The following is a 24,953-nucleotide window of genomic DNA, read 5'->3' as shown; positions in this document are numbered from 1 at the left end:
CTTATGATTTATGTTTGTTACTAGCAAAACTATATGTTTTGCAATACGATTTTAAATCTTACATTTAATACAGCAGTAATCTCTAAACAGTCAACTAGTGTGGAGTTTGGCTAATAGCCATTTCTGGGATTATTTTAAAATAGAAATTTTTTTATAGAACTCAGCATTAGAGTATACAAATTGATCACATTAGTTGTTCATCTGTAGTACCTAAACCAAGACAAACTACCTAATTCTAAACATATATGAAAGCAAAATAGAATCATATTTTTTTAAAAAGAACAGTAAAAAAATGTTTTATTACTGGTTGATCTATCTAGACATGTCAGTATAGCAGTAAAGGATGAAGATCTTAAGACCTACATTATCTTTGATAAGTCTCTTAATTTCTCCACATCTCCATTTCCTTATTACTAAAAGAGGGTTTAGAGCTATACATACATTATATATATTTATACATATATATATATATATATATCTTATAATCTATAGAAAATAAAATTAATGACCAGCCAAAATGAAAACCTTTCCATTACAAGAACAAGCAAATAAATTCCAAAAACGGAAAATAAGCAAAAGGCTGTGAGCTATGATTTTTCTCATACAGAATTAAGTTAAAGGTTAGAGAAATTTTTCCTAATGTGTGTAGTAGGTGGCTAATATTATTAGTACAATCATGAATTCTTCAAACTATTCAAATTCCTCTTCTTCAATATTTTTCTAATACAAAAATATACATTTTTGCTCTAGTCAATTCTAGATTAGTGTGCTAATAATGTAAATATATGTCTTTATATATTGATTGAAATAAAAATTCAAGACAGAGACTATTAAATTCTTCCATAAAATATTCACATATCCAGCAAATATGACTATTCTATACTAAAATTATTCCTTAGTTATGTTTATGGCATATTAAACTATGATGCAACATAATTAGCTTACATAAAGGAGAGGTGATTCCTAAAATTCTTATTCTGGTCAATTTAGAGTTCACTTACTAAAACTTCCTTTTTTCAACAAATATCCACAAAATATTGATGTACCAGACTTCCTTCTAGATACTGAGGGTATAACAGCTACAAAGACATACAAGATCTCTTTAATAACTTGCCTGAAACATTTGAAGCTGACATTTAAACTGAAACATTCTGGCTCTGTGCCAGAACCCATCCTTAATCTTATGAAATAGGGCCTTACCTGTGATACAGTGAAGGGTGTAGAAATGTTAAAGGCAGGAAGTCCAAGCAGTTTTAGTGATTTTTCTTAATTTAACTATTAAAAATTTAATTTTTCTCTAAAAGTTTTCACAAGTTTAATTTCCCAGTTTTATAATCTTCATCATAGGTCTTATTTCATTTTTTACATGATGTGGATATTTTCAGTTTTACATAATTTTTAAATTAACATTGTCAATTCTAAGTATACTTTGATTCTACTTCTAAATGAAAATGTATAAATAAAAATGCATTTAAATGTCTATTATGCTCTTTTCAAACCTTCTTCATAGTCTTGTAATATGTATAATAATGAATGTAATTGAAATATATCTTATGATTATGTTAATTTGGACCCAGATGACAAATAATGTATCATTGTTAATTCATATCAAAACATAACAAGATGTGGGTAGCACTTGCACAGGGTAATAATTTTTGCTACTTTGTGAATTATAACTCCCTTAATGTAGATATTTAACCATCATCACTGAAAGTTACAATATTCTAAAGCATATAACAAATGGTGTATAGTTTTTTAACCTAATGAATCTGACTCATTTGTATCTTTTTAAAAATTTTTTCATATGTAATTTTGTATAACAATGAGGGTCTCCCTCCATTACCATGCAATTTCCCTTTTCTCTCCCTTTCCATCCCACCTCATGTATCTGTTTAATGTTAATCTTTTCTTCCTGCTCTTCCTCCCTGCTCTGTTCTTAGTTGCTCTCATTATATCAAAGAAGACATTTGGTATTTGTTTTTTAGGGATTGGCTAGCTTCATTAAGCATAATCTGCTCTAGTGCCATCCATTTCCCTGCAAATTCTATGATTTTGTCGTTTTTTAGTGCTGCGTAATACTCCGTGGTGTATAAATGCCACATTTTTTTTATCCATTCATCTATTGAAGGGCATCTGGGTTGGTTCCACAGTCTAGCAATTGTGAATTGTGCTGCTATGAACATCGATGTAGCAGTATCCCTGTAGTACGCTCTTTTAAGGTCTTCAGGGAAAAGTCCAAGAAGGGCAATAGCTGGGTCAAATGGTGGTTCCATTCCCAGCTTTCCCAGGAATCTCCATACTGCTTTCCAGATTGGCCGCACCAGTTTGCAGTCCCACCAGCAATGTACAAGAGTACCCTTTTCCCCACATCCTCTCCAGCACTTGTTGTTGTTTGACTTCATAATGGCTGCCAATCTTACTGGAGTGAGATGGTATCTTAGGGTGGTTTTGATTTGCATTTCTCTGACTGCTAGAGATGGTGAGCATTTTATCATGTACTTGTTGATTGATTGTATGTCCTCCTCTGAGAAGTGTCTGTTCAGGTCTTTGGCCCATTTGTTGATTGGGTTATTTGTTTTCTTATTGTTTAATTTTTTGAGTTCTTTGTATACTCTGGATATTAGGGCTCTATCTGAAGTGTGAGGAGTAAAAATTTGTTCCCATGATGTAGGCTCCCTATTTACCTCTTTTATTGTTTCTCTTGCTGAGAGAAAACTTTTCAGTTTAAGTAAGTCCCATTTGTTGATTTTTGTTATCAACTTTTGTGCTATGGGTGTCCTATTAAGGAATTTGGAGCCCGACCCCACAATATGTAGATCGGAGCCAACTTTTTCTTCTATCAGACGCAGATTACATATAAGAGGTTGTGAGGGGAATGGGAAAATAAACAAGGAGAGATATGAATTACAGTGGATGGGGTAGAGAGAGAAGATGGGAGGGGAGGGAGGGGGGATGGTAGAGGATAGGAAAGGTAGCAGAATACAACAGTTACTAATAGGGCATTATGTAAAAATGTGGATGTGTAACCGATGTGATTCTGCAATCTGTATTTGGGGTAAAATTGGGAGTTCATAACCAACTTGAATCTAATGTATGAAATATGATATGTCAAGAACTTTATAATATTTTGAACAACCAATAAAAAAAAAAGAAAAAAAATATTTTCCCTCAAAGTAAAAATTACTTTTTCATGATTCAGCAAAATGTCACATTGCTTAATAAAATGAAAACATATACACATCAAAAAATAAATAAAAATGGATGTGTAACTGATGTGATTCTGCAATCTGGGTATGGGGTGAAGGTGGGAGTTCATAACCCACTTGAATCAAAGTGTGGAATATGATATGTCAAGAAATTTGTAATGTTTTGAACAACCCACAATAAAAAATTAAAAAAAAAGATAACATTCTAAAAAAAAAATAAAAAAAATAAAAATAAAAATTTTTTCATTTGCATCTTTCACCAAAAAAAAATTTAATCTTTTTCTTAGAAGAAATTTTATTAATGACTTTGTATTCCTTCTTTGAAGAACTTTCATTTTAAAATTTAGTTTACATTCTAAAATACATTTTGTTATGTCAAAGACACAGGAATTGTGACTAACAAGCTAAAATAGTTATTAGAAACTTAGTAGTTTTTGCTCCAAAATATGTCACTGTGCATCACAACAAAAAATGTATATAGTAAAACAGTTGTATTTTAACCTAATATAACTGTCTACAATATTGCTTTAATCAACTTTTAAAGTTCCTGCTTTAATGAACTTTTTTCAATATAATCTATGTATTTGTGTCTCTATGTCTTCCAGGCTCTGGCTCACACTTTCTCTATTTCTTCTTCCTTCTCTCCTTGTATCCTTATATAATTTCTGCCTTCATTCCATTTTGAATGAAAGAATACATTGGCATACACACACACATGCACACAACACACACACACACACACCACATTTTATTAAGAGTATTTTAATGAATGCAATCCCAAGACAAACACATTATGAATTTCTAGATCACTTTACCTCAATTAAGGAAATTGGCATGGTAATATAACACAACAAATGCCAGGTATCACTTAACTTCAAAATCAACCAACCAGAGAGTTTTACAGCATAGGTAATCATAAAGTGTATCTGGTTCAAACCTATTCATTTTACAGATAAGGAATTTAATGTCTAGAAAGGTAGTGTAAGATTTATTAAGCTAAGATTCAAATCCAAATCTTCTCTCTTATGTTTTAAAGCAGTGCTGTTTTTAAGATTTTATTTAATGCTACCTATTATAAATATACCCATTAATCAGAACCTGGGTAGTTGCAAACCCCATCAATTCTTTAGTGATTATCTTCATTATGTCCACTGCACATTCCAAGTACAAACCCTGATTTTCTCCCATGGGTCAAATGTGTGCTGATTTTTAATGTTGAAATCTAAACTGGTGCTAAAATCTAATCTTCCAAATGATTCAATTTTGTTTAGTCTGTTCAATGCATTTAGATTTCAATATTACACTGTTTTCTAGGTTATACTTATGTCCCAAAGTAGTTCACGTGTGTTTCTTTTTGACTATAAGGAATATGAAACTTGTCTGTAGCATCTCCCTTGAAGTATTATTTAATGAATATGGTAGGAATTAAAAGATAAACATCACACAAGTACATGAATTAACAAGTAACTTAATATCTAAAATAGATTGTTAAGGTTTAGAACCAAATTGAAAAGACCAGAGATCATAACCATGAGCCTCAAATAATATAACAATTTTGTTAATTTCTAGAGCACTTATTTTTCATCTAATTCCATTTGTCACTTAGCACCTATGAATTTCAAATTTCTTGAATTCTTGGAGGCAAAGTAAAGATTATTTTATAAGCAAACACATTATAAACAATCAACATGATATTCTTTCATTTGAAATGTGTCAGTTTCTAGTGATCTCAATAGAAAAATTCTAAAAATTGATTGATTTGCAAATAAGTATTTCTTAAAACTTATGTTATCTGCACAGTTTTATGTTTTTCTTGCTATTCATAATTAAATACCTCTGCTTGCCCTGGTACTAATACTGAAATAATTTTCACGTAATGTGTAAGTCTTATGAACTATTTATTTCGTGTTTTTCTGAATTTAATACATTTCAGTTTTTATTATTCCTTATATTATATCTACGTTTAGTTATAGATTTATCTAGCAAAAAGTGGTACTCATTTAAATGATGTTCTAGTATATGATATGTGAAGTTTCAATATAACCATTTCTGAGGCTTTGGGATAAAGCTCAGTTGGTAGAGTGCTTGCCTTGCATGCACAAAGCCCTGGGTTCAATTCCCAGCACCACCAAAAAAGAATATCTGAAAATTCATTATAGGCAAGTGATTGTGGACAGATGATTTTCGAATACCTTTAAAAAATATTGTTACATAATTTCTCATCCTATATTGGAAAATACTAATGTGGAAACTTTAAAAACATACAACATTAATTTTTGTATTGATATTCATAAGTTGGAAAAGTCTATTTTGTTCAGTTGGAAGTATTTCTTGTTATGTATACTTTCAATCAATATATCTAAATGCTTCCTTTAACAAATAAAATTATGTCATTCTATTAAACTGAGTAATGAATAATTGCACATGGGTATTTTAAAAAGCCTTTTACTTTGACTTTCAAAACATTTTTATCAGATCATAATGCAAACATCATTTTCAAAATGGATAAGATGAGCCAGGTATGGTGGCATATGCCTGTAATTCCAGTGACTTGGGAGGCTGAGGCATGAGGATTAAAAGTTCAAGCCAGCCTCAGTAACTTAGCAAGGCCCTAGCTAACGTGGTGAGAACCTGTCTCAAAATAAAAAATAAATAGGGCTGCGGATGTGTTTCAGTGGTTAAGCATCCCTAGGTTCATTCCCTGGTACAAAAAGGGGGAAAAAAAGCGGTGGAGATAATATGAACTTCTTTGCATAAATTTTGTTTAACAAATAGAAACCAAATAGCACTTATACTTACTTCAAATGTATAGTGATAGCTGCTAACATTTCAATATGTAAACCTTCAAATATTTTTACTCCCTTTCTCTTTTGTCTAGGTCATGGGCATGTATTTCATGAATATGTATAGTTTTATAGTTATGGTTTATAAACTATAGTTCCACATTTTCCACTTAATTTTTTTATACTTATAATTTACAATATCTTTAATTTTGTATATATTTATAGATTATTAATTATTAATACACCACCCTCAGCACTTTTCATGAATGCATAATATTCTGCAGATGTATCATAATGCAGATATCTAATCACCTATCCTTGCACAATTAGGATGTTTTTTCCCAGGATTTCACAATTACCCAATAATGGTGGGATAAATGCATTTACATCTTTGCACACTGACTTATTTCTTTGGGGAAAATCGTGGAAAGTGGAATTTCAGGCTCTAAAATATGACCCCTTTAAATCCTTTTAATATACATACAAATGTGTTGTATCTTTAAGTAACAGTGCTGTTGTACAGCAGAGACTTTGAAATTTTTCACATAAATAGGTTTTACTTTTTTAACAGCTGTTACCATTCTGAAAAAAATTTTTTACAGTTAATATATCTTGAACATATACTTAAACATTCGATAAAATCAAGCCATTTTTTCTTCCTGAATTGCACTGCCTTTTAAAATAAAAATATGATATAAAATATTACATACTCTTTCTCATGAGTCATTTGAATTTAATAATTTCCATACTTATTTCTCTGACTATTGAACAAAATCATTATTACTTTTAAAGTATGTTCCACTGAACCTTGAAATTTAATACAGTCATGCTTTCTGTTTTGTAATTGTATGCAAATAGCTGCCTTTTCTTCATTGCATTTTTTTTGGTTCATATCTAAATGATCAATGTAGCATTTGGAAAGTACATAATTTGACTCTTTTAGCTTTGATCATTTAATATGTGTTATTTGTATCTCTCTTCTTTTCACTTTTATTAGGAAAAATGTTTGTAAAATGGAATTTTTTAGGATAGCTATCAAAAGTATTTTTTTCCTTTCTTCAGTGGTTTGGTGGGGAATAGTTAATTTTGAAATATGTCTCTTCTATGTAAGTAATATACTTGTTGAGCTTCAATTAGAATAAAGTCTCAAGTAATATTTTGATTTAGTATTCAGAGTATATTTATTTTATCGTTACATGTATTTTATGAAAACAAACTAATTAATTCTATATTTTGTCTATTTTGTTATAAATTATTTGGTTAGCTTCAATAGGAAATAGTTTGAGATTGGGACTCTTTCACTCTTAAATAAAGCCTCAAATTGGCACAAATATCTTTAATTCTTAACTGGAAAATATTTAATATGCACTTTAAAAAGGATTTGATTTAGAATAAATTCAGTTATAAAATACAAATGTTTAATGATTATTTCATAAGTTCTTGATGTTATTTTATTACAAATATGAACAATATAAATTTGTTTTCTATATCCAAATCATGTCAAGATAGATCTTGGTTTGTAAGACATAATAATCAAAAGAGTTACAGATGTGATTGTTTGCATCAGAGGTCCTCAGGAAACTGATTGGCACTTAGAGTTTTTATTTCAGTTAAAGGAAGTACTTTTTATTTTAACTTGAGGACAAATATGTAATTAATGATGGAAGAAAACCATTAAATTAGTGGAATTTGGAATAGTACCCAGTGCAGTTTCTGAATTTAAATAAGAAAGTCTTGGAATTCCACTAGTCTATAATGATAGGTTTCTAAATTTTTATTTTTCACAAAATTTGAGGTTCTTTCTTGAGTTTTGGTACTAGGCTTAATAGTTTCCCCTCTTAAAATTCCAAGATGAGAGTATTTGTTTAAATTTCACAAGATGACTGAATTAGCAGTCTTATGTATTACAGTATTCAACTTCATTGTGAATCACAGCACTGCCAAACCTGTGTACTTTGTTCAAAGTAGTTTAGAGGATGAAGTTACTCTGGGACCACAAGAGCATTGTGTGTGTGTGTGTGTGTGTGTGTGTGTGTGTGTGTGTGTGTGCGTGTGTGTGTGGAAGAGCAAAATCAAAACTATTACTCTTTGCAGTGTACTATAGAAATCACAGAAGGTATGCTGATGATCTTTGTATTGTACATGCAAATGCTGACTCTTACACATTCACTGGCTTGATGCTACCTAATTTGGACATGTTCAGCTAGGTCTTTGAATTAGAAGTCCATGTATATGTTAACTTTTTTTTTGCATCAATATGACTTTAACTTGCTGGATATATTAAATATTTTTTTAAGTTCAAAATAACCATAGACTTAGTTTATTGATTTAAGAACAAGTAAACCTGTATGTGTGTGTATGTGTGTGTGGGGTGCTGGGGATTAAACCCAAGCACTCTACTGTTGAGTCATAGTCCAAGACACAAAGTAATCCTCTTAAATGGCTTGTATCAAAATAAATAACTTCCAGAATATAGGCTTTGATTTTAAGGAACACATTAAATTAGGATCAGCATGTTCCTGAAAATGGATAAAGAGCTTTAAGTTTGAGAAAAACAAGTAATTTGAGATATTTATAAATTCTAGAACATTCAAATTTAGCACCTTTTTGTTCTGTGGCTTAAATTTTTTAAAGTAGAAAAAAGGCCATGAATAATTTAAATGCATTATAATAAAGCCAATAATATAAGTTTTGATAAAATGCAGTTTATCTTGTAGAAATACTAAAACTAATGGAATTCAAGAGGATTTGTGTGTGTGTGTGTGTGTGTGTGTATATATATATATATATATATATATATATATAATGCAGAGCTGTTTTCAGCATAATTTAAGTGAAATTTGGTATTTATGAAACAGGAAAATATTTTCTTAGTTTACTTAGATAATAATTTATACTTATAAGATTTTTAGATAACATGAATATTACTTTAATACATTAACGGATTATCTCTTGGATAGACACAAATATACAAACTTCTGTTTCAAAGGTATTTGTCCAAGAAATCTGATTGTCACATTACCTTCTTAATCACATTTAATACAATGTGAAGGTGATTTAATATTTTATTTGCTTTCAAACATATAATGACTAATTTTCAAAACTGAATCAAACCACTAAGCTGTCTTAAGCATTGTTTATCACACAGAAGAACATGAACCTTAGAGATGCCTAAATAAATTTGCCTTCTAAACCTATAACCATCATTTCCCAAAATGTCTTAGAAAATTCTGAGACTACTTGAGAAAGAAATTAATAGATAAAAGGTGGGGAGGACATTTAATAAGTGTTCTGTGGTCAAGTAATTATTTTTTATTGCAGGATATGCAAATTTGTACTGTGACTCAGAAAGAGAACAAAAATCTTCCACTTCATCACTTATTTTCCTTTTATAGAGTAGGCATAGGATAATAATTGAAAGAAAGTTTAGTAATTATGTGGTCCATTTCTCAATGAGTAAACAGCCCTTCTATTTGCATTGATTCCTTTTAAGTTGTTTTTCATTTCAGTGAGGAAAAAAAAAAAACTGAATGAAACCAAAATACTATTTCTGTACTATTTTCCATAGGTAGAGCAAAGGACCAGCATAGAAAAATGCACTTGCTAGTGAAGAATTCTCTAAGATGGATTCCTGTATCATAGGAGATCTTCCTCTTAAGAATGTTTTTCTTTGTGGACTTTTTCTTAACAGAAATGGGTTATAAATAATAGAAAAGGAATAGAAGACTTCATATGAGCCAAACAATTTTCAAGAGGCTTGTTTGGTTATTATTTGCCCAATGGATATTCTCCTAAAGTAATTTAAAGCTATATATTAAAAGCATATTTACTGAAGTTTATTGAGTAAAATGGCTCATTGAGATTTCATTAGTTAAGGCTATATTCAGCAATTTTTCTGTTTGGGGACCATCAATAAATGATAATTGGATCTGGAGATGAGAGATCTATTTCAAATTGGAGTTTAATCGATATATTCACATGGTTATATCACTTGATTTGCATCTTTGCTTACATAGCAAATGTAGATTAATATTCTCATATCTCCTAGTGTTCTTTTAAATATAAATGATGTTAAATAAGTCTTATTCTACCTAATTTAAAAACCATTACTATGGAGAAAGGCAGGTTTGCAAGCAACATTAAGTCATTGTGTAAAAGTCCAAATCCTGCACCATGCTTGTTCTGTAAATTTGGTTTTATTGTTTGTACATTGTCTACAGGCTCACTCATTTGTTTATGCACTGTTTATAGCTACTTGCATGCTACAGTAGCAGAATTGTTGCAGAGTAACTGGTTGAATAATTCCAGAAAGTCTACAGAATTTGCCATTGAACTCTTTGCAGAAAAAGTTTGCCAGCCACTGGAAGTGTATTATCTAGTAATCAGAAAGAGCTTAATGGAGCTGCTGTAGGAGGTTGCCATCCAGAAAGTGGTCCAATTGTCATAACATGTATATGTTTGTCTGTGTGTATAACTATATACTATATATGTATGTGTTTAAATTTCCTTATCAACCAGTACTATTCATATTTGACACTTTGTTTTTCTACAGTAATAGCAAAATGAAAGTTGTTTTGGGGACCTCCCACTCAGTTTAGCTAATACTTTTTTGTATACATACATTTTTCGATGCTAAACTAGTATATTTTTTATTCTCTTGTCATTGGAGAAAATAAATATATTTATGAAGATATCTCTTGAGGTACAAACAATTCCACAATTGTAGTTTTATAGACTAATAGATAGGTATACTTGACTGTATTTCACATTCATACCATGGAGGCACTCACCTGGTTTTATGATTAATATTATGATATTAATATTCTGTTTTAAAATTTGACAATCAAATTGTTATTAAAATATGGCTATTAATAGTTTATTAACTACTTATTAAATAGTTGAGTCAAATTTACTGGCATATTTAGAAGTCATATTATGTGAACTCTATACAAATGGTTATCCAAGATTTTCTTACTTATTTCAAGACATTTTCTTTTTATATTATTTCAATTAATCAGTTTTTACTTACTATTTGTAACTAGCAAGAATTATCTAATATACAGCAACATTTTTGCAGGGAAGGGAGTAATATTTAAAAATTAAAATATTAAAAATTTAAAATATTGGTTCAGAAGAGGATACTGTAACTTCTAATGATGCTAGAATATTTTCAATTACATTTTTATTTGTTGCTATTTTTTAAATCACGTAAGTATTAAAATATTCATTTTTTAATAGATACACTTTTGCCTGAATAACTTTATTGCGGCTTTAAAATAAGGGGGTATATACATCTGGTAGAAGGTACATTTTTACCTGAATACACAGTGTTTGTGAATTTACACAATGACATTTTATTATGGCTAATCTTTTAAACCTATTAAGCTTATTTTTTCTACTACATAAATGTATAGTATATAATTGAGATTTTTGTTCTCCCATTATATGTATTTATGAGAAATTGAATTTTCCTATAAAATCTCTTAATAAAATTTATAAATATACTATTAAGATTTTTCATATTTGCTATTTGCTAACTGAATTTAGCTCATATTCCAACCAAAGTTTTCAAAGACCCTTTGATATCTATAATTGATTGGTTTTGAGGTAGAACAAGTTACACAGGCCATGGATATTATTTAATGATAGGTTCACCCTTTCCATTTTCATCTCCTTGCACCTATTTTTTTTAAATTGATTTCAGTAATACTTTGTGCCTTTACTGGCCATCTTATGTTCACAGGAGTAGTATTCCAAGGGCCTCTTTCTGGATTCTAGTTCTAGAAAATTCTAATTAAAAACTTCTTTATAAATGGATCTACCTGTATGTGCTGGAGTAACCTGCTTAAATATATGGCCTAAATTTTATGATAATAGTTCCTAAACTTGTATTTGAACCCAGTTTGGCTTACTGAAAATTTTGTCATCACTGAATAAATCTTGATGAATTAAAAGTTCTTATACTGTTATTGTTATCAAATATGTTTGTTATCTAATATATTTTCCTGTATGTAGATGTACCAGAAAATGTTTTCTATCTATTTTGGAAGATTTGCTGTCTTTGCCTTAAATCCGTTTACATTTTATCTAGATTAAAATTATTTTTCCATATTTCAAAATCATACTTTTATTTACCAAATTTCAAACTTTGAATAAATTTCAAAAATAATGACATTTAATTTGTATATACTACTTTGGGTGAAAGTAATATATTAGTCTATCATTTCTTCTTTTATGCATCCTATAAGTAGGAGTCAGATAAAAAGAACTAAACATTAATTTTATGGGTTTTTTTCTACTCGATAGGTGCTATGGATATAGAGGAGAGAAATCGCCAAATGAAAATTAACAAATACAAACAGGTAGCCGGATCAGATTCCAGACTGGAACAAGATTACCATTCAAAGGCAAGACATTTTTCTTTTTAAAAGTTGTAAAATAATCAATTAATCATATGAAGCCATTAGATTCTTTCATACTACTGAATACAGATTAGTCAGACACAAACATAAAATGCAGTGGCCCCATGATATTATTAAGTGTTAAAATTTTTGTGTTTGTATATTAGCTCTTAGGGATAGACTTTGCCTTATTAAAAAAGATTAGTATATAGTATAGGACATTAAAGATCTGAACAATAAACAGACTTTTTCATTTTATAAAATCTGAAACCCCTCAAAAATGTTTAGGAAGAATTATTATCTTCTTTGATTTCTTACAGATTTTTTTCTTTATAGATTTTAGTTAAATCTGGCTTACTATTGAGTTACTGAAACAAATTATATACTATTGAAGTATTATTAGTAATTGAAAAGATCTTTTAGTAAGAATATTTTGAACTACTTTTTTGGGGAATAAGTTGAGGTATGAAGTCTAGCAAAGAAGAAAATAAAGACTTACTTCATTGCTCTTTCTCTTCATGTCCTTTGTTTTCAAATTGTTTTTGGTTCATGACAGGATTGTATATCATGAGTATCATGTATACTGTATTACACATGATACTCTAAATAATAGTGTGAAAGCAGAAGACGATATATCAAGAGAAAATAAAGTCAGGACAAAACATTAAATTCCGAAGTGAAGTTTGTGGACAAAATAGTGTGAGCTATTATACACCTGTGTCTTGTGAGGCATGTGTTTTGACCTTGAGCTTCCTAACACCAGCAAATGCAGAAAGGAAATTATCAGCAATATGATTTATATTGCTCATACAATTAAAAACAATTTCATTAGAAGCAATAACAATGATTCTTGACAGAATTTTATTACATGGCTATCAACCAAAGAAATACTATAAGCATAGATGAGAATATTTTTCCCCTGAAATAAATTTGGATTCCACTCCAATTTATGGATAAATGAATGTTTAAGTCCTCAAAATTGCATAACTTTTGACACCAACCATTGTTAAGTTGGGAATAAAATTCTATGTATTAGCAAAGGACTAATTATACTAAGAAATATAATTTCTTATGTATTCTGTAAAGTAGTGGTTTTTAGTTTCGGAGCAGTAGCATCCTCATCACCTGCATGTTTTGGAAGCAGTTCTCTGGGCTCTCTCCAGACCTGTGGAATCAAAATTCTCTGGTTGGGTTCCCTATTGGGAGATTCTGATATAAACTAAAGCTTCAAAGATAGTTATCTAACCTGAACAGATTGTGAAATTCACTTTTAGATAATTGGAGTTGAATTTCTTAATTACAGTTTTAGCTCGAAGCCAGACATGAGTACTGTTATCAAAAAATGGAGACAAATTTAGCCAGGCATGGTGGCTCAGGCCTGTAATCCTAGAGGCTCCGGAGACGGAGGCAGGAGGATATCAAGTTCAAAGCCAGCCTTAGCAAGAGTGAGGTGCTAAGCAACTCAGTGAGACACTGTCTTTAAATTAAAATACAAAAAATAGGACTGGGGATGTGGCTCAATGGCCGAGTGCCCCTGAGTTTGATCCATGGTACAAAAAAAAAAAAAAAAAAAGATCAATTTAGAGAATAAATCATTTGACATTTTCATAAAGCTTCTTACAGGTTCTAACAAATCCTATCATTCTGTTTTCTATTGCTGGAATTACGTAGTCAGCTTATTCTAAAATATAATCAAGTCATGAAAGTACAATTTTTTTAAAGGGTCCAAAACAAAATGCTATTTTGTATTCCTACAAATTATTTCCTGATGTCGAATTGTCTTGCTGGGTGACCTATCTCCCTATCATCCCTAGGTTGATGTTCTTTATAGGTAGAAAAAGGAATTATAGAGGATTCCTCTTTAGTAAAGGGCATAGATAGATAGGTAGATAGATTAAATTATTATTAGTTTCTATACTAACAGTTTCTCAGATTAAAATTTTTAACATCATCCCTCTATTTTTGTTGAAGGGTGCTTAGCTTGTATATCCATTCTTTACTTCCTTATTTTGATTTAAAATATCAATTACGGAGTCCACTGTAGAGCTCTGTGTTTTAAAATATAAAGTCTTATTTCTGAAAAAAAATCATTTAACAGATAAAAGTACTGTTATAGAGTAGCACAGGGATAAAGATGTCTCCCCAATAGGTTCCTGGTGCAGGTTACTAAAATAAATAACCTTCCCAAGTTCACATAGCTAGGTCATGGAAAGTATTATTTATTGCTAATTTGAAATAACTGGGATGATATCTAAAGCCTCAACATATGAGCATATGCTATATACTTATTAGCTATATTCCTGAAGTTTCAATAAAGTGATTACAATGCTTTGTATGGAATCTAATTGAATGCTAGCCTAGGTTTTTAAAAAACTACAGTTCACATTCTAACTTCCACTACTTCTCTAAAATTCTCAGTACTTCTGTATGGATAGTTGTAAATAATTCTTACTAAGTTTAAAAGAAAAATTTTAGTTACTCTCCATGAAAACATGCAGAGAACAAAACCTATTAAGGTACTATCCTTATAAGACAGTTTTATGTAGTTTTAATAAGAGTAGCAAAAGGCATATGCGGACAGATTTCAAGTTAATCAGTGGATAATTTCTTAGGGATTTTCTCTGAGAAATTCAACTCAAATTTGGTTTTAACTGTGTAGTTCATATACTTTTTCTACCTGTTGTATTCTTTATCCCAACTTGAATGTAATTCATCAGTTGTATTTTAGGCATCAATTATTATTTTTTCTAAAAGATCAGTTTTCTCTTTGTAGTTAAGAAATATGATTTATTAAAAATAAAAGCATAAATTATAGTTTACTATAGGCCAACTACTCTTCTATGTTTAATATAATGATAAATTAATATAATCCTCAATAATTTAAAGTCAAATAATGTGTTCTTATTTATACATGAGAATTAATTTGAAGAATCTTATATTTATTTAACATTTGTTTTTCAAATTAGCTACATTTAATATTTTTAAATATTCCAGAATCAGTATTGTTATGATGATATTTTTAAGGTGGTCCACAGCATTTCAAAGATGCTATACAGTTCATTATTACAATAGTTATTGGAAATCAAAGCTTATTTTTTTGGAGTAACAATGCTCTTTTTTAAAAAGAGCATTTATTGGAAATCTTCCTCCAAAATCATCACAAAAGTATCCTACTCTTACAACACTCATAATTTTAAAAGTTTCTGATTTTTTGCCTCTAGAATTCAGAAGCAATATAACCCATGAGTTGCTCTTAACATTTCAGTAGAGGCCCTAAGCCTATGATAATCCATTTAACCTATTATAGAACAAGTTAACATTCTAGAAGTACAGGACAGTATAGTTAAAAAAAAAGAGTTTCTTCCTTATATGCATGCCTGATCACAGACATTTCTCATCTATATCCTATTAACTATTTTCCCGTTTCTAGTTGTTAAGCACTCATTCACAGATCTCAAAGACATATTGAGTAAAGGAATCCAAATAAACTAGCTTAAAAAATATGAATATAACATATATTTTTAGAAAGCCTTTGTAAATACATATAAAACTAAAATTGATGAAATTATAGACTATCAATATAAAATATTTCAGACAGTTAAAGACAAATTACTTTTGGCAAGTAGACTGCCATTTAACTAGAAAGTCTTATTTTATTAGACTTTATTCTCTTCTCAACACTGAGAAGCCATGTTCAATGCAAATGTTAAATGTTTTACATTGACTTGCAAGAACACAGGTGATGGAGTCATCAACAGAGGAGAGACATGTTGAGGCCGGTTAGGCATGGCCATATATGTACTAATTAAATGTGTGATGTTTATGTAGGAAATCTTTAAGGTTAAAATATCATCAAAATGTGACAGCAGTTTGTGATAGATGAAATCACCTCCAAGAGTGAGGCACACTCTACCTGGGGTGGCTTTGGTGGGTTTATTTCTATATTCTCAACTTCTTTATATTAAACAGAGTTGTGATATCCATTTCATAGGGCAGAGATGTGGATTAAATAAGATGATGTATGTATATAAATAGGTTAGCACCTACTAAATGCTCAGTAAATGATGCAGACAAAATTACTTTATAATAAAAACAGCAAATTTAGAAACGGGAAATGCATATGGTGGGGCCACAAAGAAATGATAAAGAAATAATTAAGCTAATGAAAAGGAGTTTAGCATGGTTCAAATATTTTTGGTTGTTTCCCTTTATTTTATAAAGGGATTTGAGTAGAGAATACTCAAAGGAACAATCAAAGAAAGAATTTGTGAATCTTAAAATTAGTTGGATATTGAAGAAAATATATTATAACATAATGTCTAATGGAAAAATTATAAACAAAACTACTGAAATTAAGAAATTATGCTATCAAGGTCAACATTAAAGGTTACTAGGCCTTGAAATAATTTATAAGCACACATATGGCTAGAGGTATTTAGAAAGAAATACTCTTTCATAGTGGTGGCATAAATAGATATGAAAACTGAAAGATTAAATTTGATTTATATAAAGCAAGTTTTAAAATATAGATAGATGTCCATATACAAATTACTAAGAAGATACATGAAAACACATGAATTTGGTTATGATGAACAAAGGAAAAATGAATTATATTTTAATTTTATAACAATGATTGAAACAGAATTCTTGGGAAAATTTTTTTTCTTAAGCAGACAGTCGTAGTTATTAGCCCAATAACATAGTAAATTTGAGGCAGGTCTTATAGGCGCTGGAGGAAGAGCTGCTATAGCAGCAATGTTCAGAATACCAAGAGAATATAATATATATGGACACCAGATTGTTGTTTGATGGTATCATCTGATCAAATAGACTGAGAGAACTCTTAACAAGAGTGATCTCACTAACCCAGTCTCTGCCCAGAAAAGTCCTCATGGAGTCTATCATGCTTCATTTCTGGAAAGAATGAAGTGTCCTCCCTCAGAATAAATAGTATACTGTTTCATGAACAGAGAGGTAAAGTTCAAATTTTCAAAATATTCCTGCTTGGCTTGGTCTAGTCAGATATCCAGCAGAATGCCTTATGCTTTTGTGTTAGAGTCTGTAAACAAGTCAAGACGGTGCCTGGCATTTTGCAGAGGGAGTGGTTTGTGAAGTAACGCCAGGAAGCCATTGAGTGTGGAGATTCTTTATTGGTTGACTGCTGTATCTAGCTTATGTTAATTAAGATAAGCTGTGTGGAATGTATATATACCACTCTGGTCCTACAATAAATGGCTCCCACTCCAGCTGTATCAATCTACACAAGTTCCTCTTCACCCCCCCAGTTATTTTGCTGCAGCCGGACTGCGGCACTTTTGGATCAGAATTAATTTTTTTTCTTTACCTCATTGTCCTCTACTTCTACAATATTAACTTGTTCTATTAGATAATAGGTTAAATGGATTACCATAGGCTTTGGGTCTCTTCTGAAATGTTAAAAGAAACTCATGGGTTATTCTGCTTCTGAATTCTAGAGGAGAAAAATCAGAAACTTTTGAAGTCATAAGTGTTATAAGAGTAAGATACCGTTGTGCTGATTTTGGAGGAAGATTTCCAATAAATGCTCTTTTTAAAAAAGAGCATTGTTACTAATTCAGCTTACTGAATATGCTAGAGAGAATGCCAGTATCTGCATCTGAATTTCTTCATTGAAACCCACGGTTTTTCTGAACTTCTATTCTACCTTGTTAAACATTTATATGTATTGTGTATATTTCTATACAACCCTGCAATCTGATAGCTTTAGGTTCTATATAGTAAAATCCTTAGGGAAACTTCTGGAAATCAGTGGAACTAATACTATGAGAATTTAGTGAGAAAAAAACAAAACAGATACATTACTTGAAAGCATGGTTATTGCCAGACTAGCCTGCCAGACTCTGATAAAGTGTACTATGTCCTGGATGCTGTCCCACCTCTCACATTCCCCAGCTGAGATACATTTCACCAAGTATTATATAATTTTGATTGCTTCGTGACCCCAACCAGGTCAAACCTAGTAGATTGTCTCTCTGCCTTATCCAACTCAGCCAGCCTCTGTGCCCTTAATTAATCACTTGCTGTATACTTTACCACATCACTGTATGGTTGTTCCTTTTCCAAGGGTATTTATGAAGAGAAATAAGTCCAGGTTTTAAAACATTATTAAACTATCATGTAATAGTATACAATATGGCTCCAAAAGTACAAGACATATTAGTTGTAATCTTATCAAGGCTTGATTAAGAAAGACTTCATGTTCAATCTTGTTTACAAAATCAACAAATAGTTGTATGGCATAATTAAAAGACAACCACATATTGAAAAGATAAAGTCATATTTTTAAAACCTTTCTGTCCTATTTTCTTCTTTTATAGTTTTTTAAAAAATATTTCATGCTTACTTGTAAAAGTAGTTTTCTCATTTATATTAAACACTCACCAAACTAGAATTTGAAAGTAACTCAAAAATACATATGTATTTTTATAATTTGTCCCCTTATTTCTGAGATAAATAAAGGAAGGTAGCCAATATGTCTCTAAGGAAGAAAAAGCCATTGGAAGTAAAATTTGTTGCTATAGTTTTGAATTGTCAATAACTACAGTTGTGGCCACATTCACAGCAGAACTTCTGAAGTCTTGATTATACTAATAAAGATATATGGGAATTTTTTTAACATCACTCTTCAGTTAATTTTTAGGGATTATGACTAAATATGGAATAGAGAGTGGTGTTGAAAGTGTGGACTCCAAACCCAAGCTGCCTGAATTCAGTGCCTTCAAATCCTACTTTGGGAAAGTTATTTAATATCCTTATGCCTCAGTTTCTTATTCTTTAAGGTATATTGACCTCATAGGATTGTTTTCATAATTAAGTCTCTCTCTCTCATATATAGATAGATAGATAGATAGATATGATATATATATCATATCTATCTATCTATCTATCTCTATATATATGTTAGAACAGTGTGGTAAATCAGTTCATGTTAGCTGTGATATGATAATGTTGTTGGTGATGATGATGATGATAGTAGGGAAGAAGAAGAAAAAGAATTGCTGTGTCCAATAGATAACTTGCTCTCATCAAACCCCTTGGGGATATAGTCTTATATGTTATCTTTAACAATCTAGTACACATAGGTAAATTTATCTCTATGGTAATTTTAAACATTAGTAACAAGAATAGGAGGAAAGGTGGAAATTTATGATATTATTAAAAACCTAAAAATTGATTTCATTTGTCTTATTTTTGCCAGACTAGTTGAATTTTTATCTACCCAAATTGTTATCTTACCATTTCTATGTCCTAGAGAGCTGAGTATACTTCAACTTTAATTCAAATATCTATCTGTTCATAGAAATATACATAGATAATAAAATTATATTTACATGTAAGTGATACACACACATACTATCAAGCTTTGAGCCAGGGATTTCTGTTTTCCATGTTTTATGATAGAAATAACCATGGTTTATTTCTTCCTTATCTTAATAGGAATAAAAATAATAATATAAAAGACCTATAGTTTAAGACTTGGTAATTACAGTGAACTTCTAGAAATTTTATATTTTAAGCTTAATCTTTGATTTTGAACGTTTCTGACTTTAGTTTTCTTTTTCCCTTAACATCTTGTATTAGTTTGCTAGGGATGTCGTAATAAAATAACATAGACTAGGTGGTTTAAACATGGGAATTTATTTTCTCACGGTTTTTGGAGGCTAAAAATTCAAGATCAAAGTTTCACCATGGTCAGTTCCTTCTGAGGCCTTGCTTCTTAGCTTTCAGATAGCTGCTTACTTGCTGTGTCCTTAACATGGTCTTCCCTTTGTTTATGTCTGTGTTCTATATCAGTATTTCATAAGGACACCAATCAGATTGAATTAGAGTCCACCAAAGTGACCTCAATTTACCTAAAATGCCTCTGTAAAAGCCTTTTCTCCAAATACTCTCACATTCAGAGGTACATGGCTTTAATATATAAATCTGGGAAGAATTAATTCAGTTCATAACACATCTCCACAAAGTAGCTAATGGTCTTCTAAATTAATGCTTTAATGTATTTTGAAAGCAAATTTGATTGTTTTGAACATTTCAATCTCTTTGATTTTTGTTGCTTTTCTCTTTGTATTTCTTGGTGTTTTTCCAACTACCTTTTCAGGTCTTTGGAGATAAAAAATATTGTGGTTTTGTGTTTGCAAGTTTATTTTTAAAATGATCTTTCTGAAATCATAAAACACATTTAAATATGGTTTCCTAGCTATAATTTAATGCTGACATTCATGCATGAGTCCAATTCTTTACATTTAGTTGTGAATTTCTACCTCATACCATGTAGTCATATTTCAGATTAGGAAGTATAAAAAGAATATCTTTTTGTTATGAATAAGTCATTTCAGATGACTAAGACAGCAACTTATGTGTTAGACTACAGTATAAAATAAATGATAAATTGTTATTTCTTCCCTTTTAGTAGATATGTTTCTAATAACTAGCAAAAGAAAGAATTTTAAATTATATCTGGCTACCTGCAGGTAAAAGTACCAATCTATGGAAAATAGCTGCTGTTGCCAAGAGTACAATTTCTTTCTGTATATTGCCTAAGAATACGCAGGAATAACATTTTCTTTTTACCTCCAACAGGAAAAAAAAAGTTTTCACATTTGCTTTTATCAATCCTTCAGAGATAGTTTTGCTAACAATTATAGTACCCTACAGGAGATGAATGATATATATCATAGAATGGGGTGAAATCTTGCTGTATGAAATCAAGGAGGATATGGGAAATAAAGAAGGAACAAAATGTGATGAAATACTATAGAAATATTCTTTCCAATCTTATTCCATTTAGGCTAATAGGATTAAATAAGATGTGTTAATAAACCAAATATAAGAATATCCAAAATGTGAAAACATATATACCTTCTGATACAACTATAGTACTTATCCCTCAAAAAATTATATTTTCTGTTTTACATGCTGAGAATTTTCTTATCTTTCATATTAAGCTTTATATTTCTTGATAATTTGGACTATATTCTGTTTATATTTGCAGTCTTTTCAGTGGCAGATATTTTGCCTTGATCGTAATAAGTTCCCAGTAGGATTTTTTTTCCACGGGGTGGGGTGAGGGGCGGGGGCGGATAGTCAATGAAAATGGATTGGGTATGGAGGGAAAACTGAAATGGTAAAGGGTAGGAACATTTGGAAAAGTTTTTAGATATAGTTAATTTTAAGCATTTGGTATCAATATTAGGACAAAATATGGTCTTCAGAGGTAGGTTATGGTGTAAGAGAAATTTTCTAATGGGCACATGATTATTGATTTTTCTTTTTTAAAAATATTTATTTTTTTAGTTGTAGTTGGACATAATACATTTATTTTATTTTCATGTTTGCTAAGGATCGAGTCCCGGGCCTCACATGTGCTAGGCAAGCACTCTACCGCTGAGCCACAACCCCAGCCCAGATTATTGATTTTTCATCAAGACTTAATCATAGTAGAATAGTGGGAAAGATTGGACAGATTTGAGTTTTAATTTTTATTTTATAACATATGATAAGACTTTGGACAAGTTGCTCATATCCCAGACGTTTTTTTATTTGCAAATTAAGGAACGCTTGTAATATATAAGTACTCCACACATAGTTCATACTTTCATTATATATTAACACTTGGATTTGGGGGAAATCTCATTTCTAATTAAGGAAATCATTTGATCTCTTAGCCTAATTTTTGAAATTAGTTTTGAAGTAGATTTTTATATATTTTTTTCCTTTTAATTCTAATGTTATTAGAAGTAATCTCACAAATGCTTCAATCTATATACTTTTTCATGAGCTTATTGTATAATAATTATGGTTTAGAGAGATGAACTTATTATATAATAATTAATTAACAGATTAAGTTTATATGTAAAAAAGCTGTTATTTTTCTTAAATAACTCATAGCTAAGTTTAAATTTACACCTATGTCAAAACCTTTATTCAGTCAGGGGCTCACCTAGGACAACATGGAGCCATTCCCATCTATAACTTCAGGTTAATTCAGTTCATTATAATTTGAATATGTATAATTTTGTTACATAATAACTTTGTAATTTTTCTTCATTTGGAAGGTCTAAATTCTTCGCAAAATGCATCTACTAATGTTTTACCAAACACTCATAAATTTGATTATTTCTATTTTATTAACTTTGAAGGTTGTAAAATAATGCTCCAGTCTTATAATGATATAATTAACCTTGGAATATGTTTCATATTAGGAATTTTTGGCTGGTGGTACCTTCAGAGAATAGAAAGAGTATACAATATTAGAAATGTTACCTGTAATTAGTATAGCTCTAGGCCAATTGCATGGGAGTAATGGTAGTTATTCTTTATTTATTTAACATATGAGGTAGAAATGATAAGAAAGAAAGAGGGGGGGAGGGGAGGGGAGGGGAGGGGAGGAGGGAGGAAGGAAGGAAGAAACCTGTGAGTGGAATTTTATTCTGATAGATGAACTAAAACCTGCTAGAACAACACAATTTCCTAATAAAGAAGATGCCTATAATTTTATGATTGAACATTTTTCAGATCATTTTCATAACTGGAAATGCTTAGTATCAAGCTAAGACTCCAAGGCATAGTCATAAAAGAAAATATTATTTCTAGCTGGACATAATGGTACATAGCTACAATCCCAGCTACTCCAGAGGATGAGATGACAGGATCACTCTAGGGCACAGTTTGAGACTAGCCTAGGCAACAATGAGACCCCAATCACCAAGAAAATAAAAAGAAGAGGAAAATTTTCCATTTTATTAAGCTCTTTTCCCATTTTCTGACCCCTCCTTTCCCCAGCCCCCCAAAATCACCTGAATTTTAAACAGTGTATGGAAGTTATTTAAATATTATATAAAACATCTCTTTATTCAAGTTGATCTGTATGTTATCATTTTGGTTTCTGTAAGGTTAACTTTCTTCAAATCCATCTAGTTCTACTTGTAATGAGTGTTGTTTAGTGTCTTTGTATTCTGATTATACACATCATTTTAGGTAGATTTCTCAACATTTTAGAAAAGGAAAGAAATCTTTAAAATATATATACTTAAAGTAGAAAACAATATGCAACTATTTTAAAAATAAATGACTTTAGTTCTAAATTTATTTTCCTAGTGTCTTATTAAAAGTGAGGCAAATTACAGTTGGCAGTTTTTTTAATGAAAAGGAAAAGACATTAATACTAACAACTCATACAATCAATAAATTCACTTCATTTTTTTTGTTTCTCAGTGTTTTCCTCTGTATTATGAGAAAAGTTAGATGAAATCCCCTCAGAGGTTTTCTTTAGATTTAAAATATTGATTTTTTTTAATTGACAATGATGAGTGTATAACTCAAAGTATGCTTCAGCACCAAATTATGTTCCTGGGCCTTTCTCTTAAACAAGCATGATTATCTGAGTTGTCTTTTGAATATCTGAACATATTTTGTAATCTCAGTGGAAGACGTATGAACACTAAAACCTTGTTTAAGGAACAGATAGTAGTATTTTAGGGTGGAAATATACAACAAATTTGGATACATATAAGAAAAAGAGTGGAAAAGTTAGCTGTGATCAAATTTTAAAGGACTTCGAAACTCTCATTTAATTTATAAAATATTGTTTTATACTACACTATTTTTATGTTCTTCTACATTATTTTAATGTCTTCTATTTTAATATCTATATTATTTTAATTTCTATATTTATATTATATATTACTTTTCTATATTTTTATAACTCATAGAATTATAGATTTATAGTATTTGAACAAATTTGTGCTTTTAAAAGATTTCTTTAATGGTATATTTAAGATGTATTTGAAAGGAGATTAAAGAAATTCCTTTAGAGACTATTCTATAATCCAAGCAAGAGGTAATTATTTATCTTTGCTCCTGATTTGACTGTTGACTTCATCCCAGATGGCCTTTGTGTAGACACAACTAATGTCTTCTTACAAAGGGTAAAAATAGTGGACCTCTTTCTAATTTTCAACAGAATGTAATTATTTATGCCCTATGCCTTAATTTGACTAAGGTCATGGCAATTCTGGGGCCCTTTTGTTTTTTCAATACCATATAGCTATTCAGGATGTTATTTAGACTTAATTTTCTTGTATACACGTACCTTAAATTATGCGACTACCTTCTATTATACTAATATTTGACTGGGAACCCCAACTTTACACTCACAACCTGTAAATTTTGTATTTCTGCCTGCTTCCGATTCCTAGAGCATTGGTCCTATTGCTCTGTTCTCATATCTTATGTCTATTGCAACTTTTGAGATGCTAGCTTGCTACTGATACCTGTAGTAATATCTATACCTTGTTTCCAATAAGTATACTAATGTTCTTTAACAAATTATGAAAGTTACATAGTAAGCCATGTAATATTAGATGGTTACAAAAGACCAAGTGTCATGAATTTTTGTGGTTAGGGAGCATTTATTTATGAGTTTTCTTAATTCTATCTAGATCTTACAGGTTTCTTATCTGAATTCTTGGGTGGAGAATTATTTAATCATAATAATGATATTAGTGTTTTAATAATGCCTA

At 30.3% G+C, this 24,953-nt stretch overlaps 1 protein-coding gene across 37 annotated transcripts in view; it reads left to right on the top strand.

Moving 5' to 3' along the window:
• Rims2 (regulating synaptic membrane exocytosis 2) overlaps positions 1 to 24,953 on the top strand; it is a 575,440-nt gene that overhangs the window by 427,955 nt on the left and 122,532 nt on the right. For 15 of the 37 annotated variants that reach the window (XM_027948945.2, XM_027948927.2, XM_027948951.3 and 12 more), the window contains one exon: positions 12,296 to 12,396. The exons of the other annotated variants lie outside the window; for them this stretch is intronic. In XM_027948945.2, coding sequence (XP_027804746.2) covers positions 12,296 to 12,396 — 101 coding nt within the window. The remainder of the gene's footprint in view (positions 1 to 12,295; positions 12,397 to 24,953) is intronic. 37 annotated transcript variants of the gene reach the window in all.

This window comes from Marmota flaviventris, chromosome 15 (genome assembly GCF_047511675.1).
Source record: "Marmota flaviventris isolate mMarFla1 chromosome 15, mMarFla1.hap1, whole genome shotgun sequence".
Classification (NCBI taxonomy): Eukaryota; Metazoa; Chordata; class Mammalia; order Rodentia; family Sciuridae; genus Marmota; species Marmota flaviventris.
The sequence above is the reverse complement of the archived record's forward strand: the minus strand, read 5'-3'. Positions and strand labels throughout refer to the sequence as shown.